Here is an 11,212-nt window from a genome sequence, read left to right as displayed (position 1 = left end):
CCATTTATCCAGCGTTACAGCGTCCTCAGGGGGGACATCAGCTGGACATAACAATGTAACAAAGGCCATAAGTTTCACTATTAGACTGGGGGAATCCTTTTTGGAGGAACTGAAGCAATGCCAAATCAAATAACCTTGGGGGAATCCTGAGACAAACATGTGTAGTATGCAGCTTTACCTTTGATGTATAGATCTCTTGGCGTGCGCAACAATATTTCCACCTCACATTCCTTCCCCAAATACATTTCTCATTATGTTTCAAAGCCTTTCCTGAGGCAAAGTCGTCCTTTTTCAATTGTCTGGGAAGCCGAAATCGCTCCTATACGACAAGCGAGAAGATTGAACCCTAAATGAATTATATACAATTCTTAATGGCCTTCAATAAATCAGGAATGTGATTTATTGAAACGCAAAACCTACATGATCAAATATAAGCGCTAGGATTTGTGCAGTGTCTGTGCTGCTATCTAGTGGCGGATTGTATAACAGCAAACAAAATCACACCAACATTTGAAAACCAACTTTATTGGATGTTTTCTACATTTCTCATCTATATGTATCTTATCTATCTAATAAACAAAGTGAATAATGCCACGGTCACGTTGCAATAATAATAATAATAATAATAATAAGACGCGTAAGGTTGAATCCAGACCCTTGTAGCAGCAGTGTCAGACTTCATCTCATGGATCGATCAGTCCAGGCTGCATTGATTGATCTGTTTATACTCCAATTAAAGGCTCGCCGCTCTCTGTTTCCCTCTAGCGGGGGCCAGATCCTCTTCTGTACTCACACATTCTGTAGGCACATATGTAGAAGATACCTGGAACAGACAGAGAACAGTTAACAGTGACACACAAAAACATTACAATGACAAGATATCATTAACGATCTATCTATGTTCCTGTTTATTTCTTCCACATTCTCAGTTCAGTAACATGATGTGTGTCTGGATGAAGATGAACCTCTGTGCTTCCTCTTTCCTTCCTTACCTGCAAAGAAGTTCATGAGCATGGCCACCCAGCCCAGTATGTAGGACCAGGAGAAGCGCCAGTCACCAAAGCGCCTCCCCAGGAAGCTGACAGTCACTCCGGTGTAGATGGCCATACCCAGGAGAACAAAGAAAGCTGTGGGTATGGGAAGCAGGAAAGTAAGATGTTAGCTTTAGATGGTGTTTGGGGTTCATGAAGACATGTGTGAAGACAGGAAGAAGACTCACAGGAGACGAAGAACATGATTCCTGCAGCAAAGGAGCGGTTGAACCTCTCAAAGGAGGAGAAGTGGGAGAAGGACATGATGGCAGCGACGATGCCTGCGAAGCACGACATCCCTGACAGAATCATGAAGGCCCTGGTGGCGTTCCAGTAAGCTGCAAGGAAACATCACAACATCAACCGTCACAGTCTGATTTTACTGGTTATTAATAGACGTGACGCACAAATACAAAGAGGCCGATGTCCCCCCGGTTGTCTCACCTATGCTGTCTGTCTGCATGAAGCACTTGTTGGCCATGCAGTATCTCCACAGGCCCTGGTGGGCGTAGTTACCCGAGAGACGGTACTGCATCCAGTAGTCGGTGGCAGTGGAGATCACCAGCAGGATGTTACCCACTACGGCACAGAACAGGCCCCCTCCCATGAAACTGTACATCTTGAGGTGAGGTGATGGGACCGCAAACAGAGAAACCTGACGGAGGAGAAGGTGAGGAGAGGGTGAACGAGAAGAAATCGCCTCATATGAGAATTGGAGAGGGAAAATTGAAGAGGTTAACTGCTTTAACCCTTTAAAATGAAACAGCTCCTCCTTTGTCTAAACAGTTATTACTGCCAGCTTCTGTCCAATTACAGCCGTCCTAAATGTCACTACGGGACACACACAGGCACACCAAAACTAAATCATGAAAGCTGAACTCTTACCTTCTGGAAATACACCCTCAGAGATGTGGAGGGAAAGATGAAGAGATGAAGAGAGAGAGAGAGAGAGACACACACAGAGGTGCTGCTAACTTGGAGGGAAAGACGGAGTCACAGTGAATGTTAGCACCCAAAAGTTGTCCCCTCGCTTTTCTGTCTATGAAAGCAAAATCCTTTGCAACAGTCGGCCCCCCTGTGTTTGTTGAATAAGACACGACAGGGGCCACAGTGTGAGCCTGTATGTCTGAGTGTGTGTATGTGTGTGTGTGTGTGCGTGCGTGCGTGTGTGTGTGTGAGGTTTATGGGGCCTTACAGAAGGGCTGGTGGTCCACGTTTCTTTATATGGTTTTGTTTGTTTGTCAATGGCGCTCTGGAACCGCGGGATGTGCGTAGGTATGCAGGACTTCCAGCGTCAATGCAACATGCTGAAACACACACTTTTCTTTCAGCGTGCTCACACTGCTGCGGCATTGACGGACGCATACAGTATAGGGGGGACAACACCACACACACACACTGCCGCTCTTTCTATAGGACTGACTTCACTATAGAATCACACTGGATGATTTTCTATTAGTATGACAATAATAATAAACAGATGTCGCTCTCTCACACATACACACAGACACACTGTTACCAAGAGACAGTCATGAAAAAGGAAGGTCAGCTTCATGAGTGATAGAGCTGCTGTACACAGAGTTTGTGTTGAATTCACTGGTCAGTTGTCTGATAGACAGATCGGGCTGCGTGTTCTTCTTTGCATCGTTTTACTTTCAGGCGCTCTGGTTTCCTCCCAAAGGCCAAAGACATGCAGGTGAGGTGAACTGGAAACTCAAGGTCGCCTATAGGTGTGTCTGCGTGGGCCCTGTGGGAGACACACAGCCTGTCTGCCTCTGACTCACTCTCTACTGAGCTCAGGCTGAATTACACGGTGGTGTTATAATGAAATGACTCATATTGAAAGGTGTTTCAGATATTTTCCTCACCTCTGCTTACAAACAGGCGGAAAAGGCACACAAACACATCTAAGTATGATTATATCTATTAGAATTACTATCATTAAACTGTGTATCGTTCAAGTGAGTGCTGCTGTGAAAGGAAATGGGAAATTGGTGCCCTACAGCTGCATGTTTCAATGACTGTTGTCTGTTGAACCTTGTCACGGAATAAGGAATGCGTCCATAGTGCAGCTGACTTGACCTTGTTGATATAAAAAAAATAAACAGATCGGTTGTTATGCGAACAAACAGAAGTCAGTCAGATGTTTTGTTTTTGAGCACCATGTGTGTTATTTTGTCTATCACTGTAGAGCCCAGTGTAAGAATGTGTGTGAATTTGCTGCCGCTAATAAAGACTACACTGATCATCCGTGTCTATTGTTTCTTCAGACTGATTTCACCTGTTTTGATGACTGGTCGCAGTAAAAAATGCCCTAAATAACATTCTTTCGCTCTGACACTGATGATTCCAAAGTGTACAACATTAAAAATATTTACAAATGTTACATTTATGTACATTCAGGCTAAATTTGACCCATATGTGTTGAAGTGAATTTTCGGTCCACCAGAGGGAGCCAAATCAAAGAAAAGGGTGATTATGGGGAAATCTTGAAAAGGTGAAATGATGCAATTCTGCCGACAAAAAAAATGCAGCAAAATAGCTTAATGTGTTTGGGAAAATACACACAAGTGATTATTGGATTTCTAAATTCGAAATCTTTTGTGAAGGTACAAAATCCTTCTTACTACTGTTGTTTTCGCCATAAATAAGTGGTATAAAACCTAAAGAATAAACGTTCCCTCATCCAGTTATAAATGATCATTTGAATGTGTATGGACGCCAAATTTGATAGAGATAATAATTGGATAAGGACGCTTATTATCACCACCCAGTCCAGTATGTAAAGGGTTAACCAGACGTTTCGCGTTCCTTCTGGAAGATCTGACCTCTTCTGACCCGGAAGCTGACGCCAAAACCCGAGGTGTTCCATCGGCGGAGTAAAGATGGCTGACAACGGCGCCGCAGATCCTGGTAATAACAACAATAATAAACCTGAAGCCTCGGAGGGAACAATAATTAAGGTGACAGTGAAGACGCCTAAAGACAAAGAAGAAATCGCCATCGCAGAAGATGCCTCCGTCACGCAGGTTAGTGGCTGCTGGTGCGGCTCAGCGCGAGCTCTCACGTCATGCCCCCTGCCCACAACTTCAGCTAACGAGCTAGTTAGCCGGGTTAGCATTTGTCGTTACGCTTGCCGGCTAACTGCAATTGTGTCTTATTAAACCGAGCGTTTATACTTGAAATAATACGAATTTATCCAACTGTTGCGTTCGGTTTTAATGTTGCCGAGATTAAACGCGAAGCTGTATCCGGTTTGAAACGACTAACCGGTTAGCTCACTAGCGGCTATTTGGATAGCTAACTAAGCCTGCGAGCTGAGCCATGGTTAGCAATGTAGCCAAACAAGTGTCAGCTGACGGGTTAGTGTTCAAACAGGAATCACGGCTTAATGGAACTACAAGCGCTGATGTAACTCTATGTTTATCAGCCCAAACGCTCTCATTTCACGTAATTTTCCACCTCGTAAAAGTGTCCTTTCAGAAGCCACAGCTGGCTCCCTTTCTAGAACATTCTCTCAGAGCTCAGGCACATTTCTAGAGGAGACGCTATTCTCCGTGCTCAGCCTCATTGTTGTGTTGTGGTCATTGTAAGATGCGTGTAGTGGTCAAGTCATGAGACAGCTGCTGCTCTGTTCTCTGATTGTTAATTCGGTTAGAGTCACAGTTTATCCTCAAGTGGCCATTTTTGTGTAGCTCCTCCTTGTTCACACTCAGTTGTACCAAGTTGGACTTTTCAATGTGATCCCATTGTAGCCATACTTTGTCTTTAAGAAGTGTTTCTTTGCTTTGCTTTGCTTTGTTTTTCTCTTGAGCTTGATTTGCCGTAACTTTGAATTTTATCGTTTATTTGGAGGACAGTGTAAACAAAACCTCAACAAATCTAATGTGAAGATGAAAGACAGGATGAAGGACATTTGGTTTGAGAATAATGTGTTTTAAAGAAAGAGAGAACAATCATGATGTGATGGATTTGCAGTGTCTGGACTTTCCTAGAAATTAGACTTTTAAGACTTTGAGTGTTTGCGTCAATAGCACAGACAGATTAGTGCTGCACTTCTGTGGTGAGACCGATCGTTGTTTGTTTTAACTCTTTTCCCATTCACTTCCTTTCCCTCAGTTTAAGGAAGAGATCTCACAGCGGTTCAAAGCCAAACAGGACCAGTTGGTTCTGATATTTGCAGGGAAGATCTTGAAGGATGGTGACAGCCTCAGCCAGCACGGCATCAAGGACGGCCTGACAGTTCATCTAGTCATAAAGACGGCACAAAAGTAAGGCTGCATAATCAGACCGGCACAATGGTTCAGCAGTACGGTTCAGTTCAGTTCAGTTGCTTGCCTGTAAGAAGGAGCTGCCAAACAGTATAATCTTGGTGTGGAATTTAACCTCAATTGTAGGCTTAACTTCCCTTTACACTGTGGCTACTGTCCTGAATCCCGAGTGTTAATATGTCATCTTGTAACTGAAACCCTCCCTGTAGGGCAGGAGATGGCAGCAGCACCTCGACCTCTAGTTCGTCCGCCCCTCAAGCGGCCAGTAGGTCCAGCCCCAGCCCCGGCACCAACCCCTCCTCCACAACAGGCCCAGCCGGATCTGCACCGCCATCAACACAGACGCCCAACATACTGAGTGAGTACAGTCCACCTGTGTGTGACCGCCGACACATAAACACCGCACCTGGTTGAGGACTATCAATCACCCATCTCCTCTCTGCTCCTGCACCCAGCTGGCTTCGGTGACCTGGCCAGCTTGTCGGGCCTCGGCATGGGCTCGGGTAACTTCATGGAGCTGCAGCAGCAGATGCAGAGGCAGCTGATGTCCAACCCAGAGATGCTGTCTCAGATCATGGAGAACCCACTGGTGCAGAACATGATGTCCAACCCAGACCTGATGAGGCAGATGATTCTGGCCAACCCTCAGATGCAGCAGTTAATGGAACGCAACCCCGAGATCTCTCACATGCTAAACAACCCTGAACTTATGAGACAGGTGAAGAAAATGGAGAGACTGTGGCAGCTGTTTAACCAAATATGCACCAACACATTACATTTTTACCCGTTAACTTGCGTTCGCCGCCATTGTCCCGCCTCCTCTTTCTCCCAGACCATGGAGCTCGCCCGTAACCCAGCCATGATGCAGGAAATGATGCGGAACCAGGACCGGGCGCTGAGCAACTTGGAGAGCATCCCAGGAGGCTATAATGCCTTGCGGAGGATGTACACAGACATTCAGGAGCCCATGTTCAGCGCCGCCAGGGAACAGGTAGATGTGAGAGAGACTTCACTAATCTCCTCTCATGCATCGTATAACCTTTATCATGGCTGAGAGTCACGCTTACCTCACATGCAATGTCTATGGGTACAAAATGCCACATATGTTGTAACATTGATGTCTTCTCATTTATATTTGTGATATTAGTTTCATTTTACAGTCCAGGCATCTTGTATTCATATTCATGACTCAAATTCCCATGTTGTGTTCCTCTACTGGCTTGATCTCAGTCAATGTCACGCATTTGTTTCAAATGCGAGTGATGAGGGAGATCAGACAGGAAGTGTTGATACTTTCTACAGTCAAAGCTATCTCTGGTTGTAGCGTCTCTCTGTGTGTGTTTCTCCTTTGGAGTACTTTTTTTCATACCTTTTATCTTTAACAGTGATGTTTGACACCGCATCACTTTGAAATATTGAAAATAAGGAATTGACTTCATTACAGTTGCAATAATGCGGTGACAGTGAGTGGAATGTTGACGCTCCTACCTGTTAGAAGAATTGTAAATCCAGATGAAAAGCAAAACATTAAATGCAGGATTCAGAGAGAAGGGTCATGATTCTCCTGCATAATGTATGAGAGGAGCTATTAAATCTGACTCGCATTGTTGTGATACTGCTTGATAATGATTTCATTCCACTAACAATACCTTTCTTCATAAGTACCTATAATACAAATTTAGAAATTTACATTTCTGTGGTTTTTAAAGAAAATGTTTCTCTCCCTGCAGTTTGGCAGCAACCCGTTCTCAGCTCTGAGTGGGGTCTCTGAGTCCGGTGCCCAGCCGTCACGGACAGAGAACCGGGAGCCCCTGCCCAACCCCTGGGGCCCGCCAAGCGCCACTAACCCCTCTGACAGCGGCGGGGGCACCACGGGGAGCACCGGAACCACCGGGGGCACCATCCCCAGTGTGTCCAACCCTCTCGGAATCAATTCTGCCACTCTGGGCAATGGTGAGAGAGAAAACAGGCCCTGATTTCCTCCACGTTCTGCCGCTCACTTTGTACACACAGTGTGCATGACCGTCTGCCTTTCCTCCATGTCTCAGGCATGTTCAACAGCCCAGGCATGCAGAGTCTGCTGCAGCAGATCTCAGAAAACCCCCAGCTGATGCAGAACATGCTGTCTGCTCCCTACATGCGCAGCATGATGCAGTCACTGTCTCAGAACCCAGATTTAGCCTCCCAGGTACGACACACACACACACACACACACACACACACCATATAGTGAACATGCTACAGGGAAATTTGATTAAGAAGTTGACGTAGATGTTTTTTCCCTGTCTGTGTTTCACATATGGGATAAATTGATTATATTGGCCCTTGCAGTTTATAATGAATTGTAAATAAGGGGATCTAGCTTGGCCTGTTGTGCATTAGGCCAATAAGCCCAGATATTCAGTGCACACTGAGACAGAACAGAGAGGATTGCCTTTTAAGCCTGCTTGCATTCGAAGCAAATTATAAGAAAGAATAAACAACATTGTTCCTGCTTATTTGCATGAACTGACTTGAAGATGGAATGACCTCAGTTCACCTCTCAGAGGGCTGAACACAGAGGGGACGTGAGGACAGGGCATTTGACTTCTTAGTTTCTTACTTCTCCTTTATAATGCCAGCTGTGTTGACTCGTCAGCAAAGGCGTATTTGGAGCGAGACGTTACCATGACACTCTTTCTGTCTCTCCATCAGGTTTTGATGAATAACCCCTTGTTTGCTGGAAACCCACAGCTGCAGGAACAGTTCAGATCTCAACTGCCTGTCTTTCTGCAACAGGTACCACACACACACTCACACACACACACACACACTCATCCTAGCGATTACGGACAAGATTATTGTTTATCTAAGAAGCCGCATACTTCCTCGTGGTGTTATATGACCATGAGCCATAGGGGGCACTATAATCATCCCTCCATTTCCACCCAGCGTGATGAGGCCTCTTGGAATCAGAGTTTGTTTCACCACTGGCTGCTGCAGGGCAGTTATGCTCATTTTGTCAAGAGCATGAAGCTCTCCAATGAGCTCTCCATGGTCGTTGCTGTTTACTTTCCAAAACAAAGTAGAAAGGAACCAGAGATCCTCAGTCGTTCATTTCCATCAAATCCACAGCAGACCTCAGGGGGGAAATGAACTTTGGATGTCGTTTGACCTCGTTTCAACTTCGACCCACTGCCTGTGATCGCCAGTCTCGCTCGGCCGCATTCAGCTTCACGTGTCATCTTTCCCTCATTCCTCGGTTCTTGTATGACTCGCAAAGGATCCGCTCCACAGTCATCGTGCTCCAGTTCCCTTACTTCCACTTCAAAGCTTCCAGTCTGAGGCGTGCGTGAGAAAGCCGCCCTGTAGTCGGACACACACCCTTCCAATGTAAATCTTTTTACTCGTTGGACATTCTTACTACAGATGATCTGCTACACTGGGCTGTGCTGAAAACAGGATGTTTTATTAAAGGTGGGAACCGACAAATAACAGCAGCAACTCAGGTGTGGAAACAATCCCATCATGTGGAGCAGAAAGATAGAATAACTTCTATGCTGCTCTGGTGTCTTCCAGCACGTTCTCCCTGCATCTCATGGCTCATTTGGGTGGAATTCAAATGTATGGAAAAGACGCAATTATGGGAAATGTGAGGATTGGGCTTTGAAACTTCCTCTAACCTATGGAAGATCACCGCTCAGCTGTACATTAGAAGCTCTTGTACATGGCAGGTTTGTTTGAGTTGAAGCTTGATGGTCCATTAATTGTTTTGCTGTGTGGTTTCAGATGCAGAACCCAGAGGCCCTGTCGGTAATGACCAACCCAAGGGCCATGCAAGCTCTAATGCAGATCCAACAGGGCCTGCAGACGCTGCAGACAGAGGCACCAGGCCTCATGCCCGGGTACACACACACACACACACACACACACACACACACACACACACACACACACACACACACACTCTCTCTCACACTCACACTCACACAGAGACTTAGGTTGATATTAATAAATGTCTCACTGGCTTTTTCTTTTGTTTCAGTCTGATGACAGGTGGAATTCCTGGCATACCAACAGCAGGTGGCATGGCTCCAGGAAGTGGCATGGCCCCAGGAGGAGGTTTGACTCCAGGAGGGGGTTTGACTCCAGGAGGGGGTTTGACTCCAGGAGGGGGTTTGACTCCAGGTGCGGGCTTGACCCCAGGTGGGGGTTTGACCCCAGGTGGGGGTTTGACCCCAGGTGGGGGTTTGACCACAGAGAACCCTGCCACCTCACCCAGTACAGGAACGAACGCTGCCCAGCAACAGCTGATGCAGCAGATGCTTCAGATGTTTGCTGGAGGAGGAGGAGGTGCAGGAGGAAGTGCAACGGTACATACGCACATAGACGCACATAGACGCACACACCCAAAATTATGTTGTACACACCTTAATGAGTTTACTTAAGCTTCATTTCTATTTGCCTTGCAGACTCAGACCCCAGAGGTTCGGTTCCAGTCCCAGCTGGACCAGCTTAACGCCATGGGCTTCATCAACCGGGAGGCCAACGTGCAGGCCCTCATCGCCACCGGAGGAGACATCAATGCCGCTATTGAGAGACTGCTAGGCTCACAGCCCTCATAAAGACATACACACAGACATGTGCATACATACACACATACTCATAAACACACCCAGCATCCACAGAGAAACCAAGAGAAATTAAAGTGTATTGTCCCAAACCTTCCAGAAGAAACCTGGGCAGGATGTGTCAGATCCTCACTCTCCGCTCATCCCCACCCCTCCCTGTTCTCTCCTTTTGGCGTCACCCACCCAGATCTCTGTCCCTGGTTGCTGCTGCATAGCCGGACTGAACCACTCCTCAGCCCGAGGGGTGCTGTGGTGCAGAGATACGGTGTTGAAAACCTCTCCTCAAAAGGGATTCCCCCCCCACCGTTTCTTCATTTGCCCTGTTCTTCGTGTAAAACGGAGTGGAGGCAGGTTAAACCCAGGAGACGTGACTCTTCGTTCTCGGCTCTGTTCGTTGCTGTGTCCCATCTAGAGAGTTGATGTAGAAAGAGCTCACCCAGAACAAGAAAAGGAGGACATCTTGTCCATGTAGACGCCCGACCTCAGTGCTCCGTTCCTCCCCCCTTCTCAAACCCCCCCCCCCCCCTTCACCAACACTGACTATTTATTGTAAGTCCACTTCTCTTATGTTGTAATCTGTCATTCCACATAACTGCCCCATACAATCATCCCTTGTGTGCTATCTTTCCCTCCGAGGCACTGCAGATTCTATCCCCCCCCCCTCACTTCTACAAGAGCGTCGTCGTCGCCAAATTAGACCCCCACTCGCTCGGCTAATTAGAATCCGCCGCGAGTGGTCCTCAGTAATTCCACACGGGCTCATCTAGGAGACGACTCAGCCACATTCTGAAGCAGGAAATATCTGTTAGAAAGAAAAAATCAATGAAACCACAAGCTTTCCTTTCCTTTTAATCAGATTCTTCATTTTTACTCTTTTCTTTCTTGTTTTGAGGTGCAGCTTAGTGCCTAGAGATAATTAATGATCTGTCTCCTATAAAAATGAACTTGGAAAATCAAATGAGTAAAAGAACGGAAGGACATTCCTGGTGTGGTGGCACCGTACGTTTGTCAAAATCCAGCACTAGGTTGTCATTCACTTTTTGTTCTCCTATTGAAATCTCAGCATTGTTAGTTGCGGTAACCTCGGCAACTGCTTCTATGACTTTGCTCTGTCTGTTGACCTCAGCTGAAAACAAAAAAAATCCATCTCTCAATTCATAATGTTGGAACTAACTTTTAACAGTACTCTACTAAAAGAATAAAACATCATCAAAAACTGCCTCTGTCTGCCCACTGTGACTTGATTAGCGCCGATTGAAACCGATCCGGAGCGACGTTCCAGAGCGGCGTTCCCAATCCA

The 11,212-nt window shown here is 46.3% G+C and overlaps 2 protein-coding genes across 3 annotated transcripts; one reads left to right on the top strand and one right to left on the bottom strand.

Moving 5' to 3' along the window:
• Positions 1-761: 761 nt before the first annotated feature.
• On the bottom strand, positions 762-1,650 carry LOC143000624 (lens fiber membrane intrinsic protein-like). The gene is made up of 4 exons (XM_076150012.1): positions 1,476-1,650; positions 1,220-1,369; positions 993-1,127; positions 762-823 (listed from the first exon to the last, which is right to left on the bottom strand). Exons 1-4 carry the CDS (start codon positions 1,648-1,650, stop codon positions 762-764), a joined length of 522 nt encoding a protein of 173 aa, XP_076006127.1.
• A 2,214-nt stretch (positions 1,651-3,864) lies between these two features.
• On the top strand, positions 3,865-11,131 carry LOC143000491 (ubiquilin-4-like). Of its 2 annotated transcripts, none has more exons than XM_076149829.1 (11): positions 3,865-4,060; positions 5,151-5,302; positions 5,512-5,660; positions 5,758-6,020; positions 6,135-6,299; positions 7,033-7,255; positions 7,351-7,490; positions 7,997-8,080; positions 9,071-9,186; positions 9,327-9,654; positions 9,754-11,131. In XM_076149829.1, exons 1-11 carry the CDS (start codon positions 3,917-3,919, stop codon positions 9,904-9,906), a joined length of 1,917 nt encoding a protein of 638 aa, XP_076005944.1. In that variant the 5' UTR covers positions 3,865-3,916; the 3' UTR covers positions 9,907-11,131. The 2 variants fall into 2 exon arrangements, with proteins under 2 accessions (XP_076005944.1, XP_076005945.1); XM_076149830.1 differs by having other exon boundaries at positions 3,866-4,060; positions 6,135-6,293.
• Positions 11,132-11,212: the final 81 nt, after the last annotated feature.

Source organism: Genypterus blacodes, unplaced genomic scaffold, assembly GCF_046128005.1.
Source record: "Genypterus blacodes isolate CSIRO-AG114 ecotype Tasmania unplaced genomic scaffold, CSIRO-AGI_Gbla_v1 ptg000048l_1, whole genome shotgun sequence".
Lineage (NCBI taxonomy): Eukaryota > Metazoa > Chordata > Actinopteri > Ophidiiformes > Ophidiidae > Genypterus > Genypterus blacodes.
Note: the sequence above shows the minus strand (reverse complement) of the source record. Positions and strands in the feature narration are given on the sequence as shown.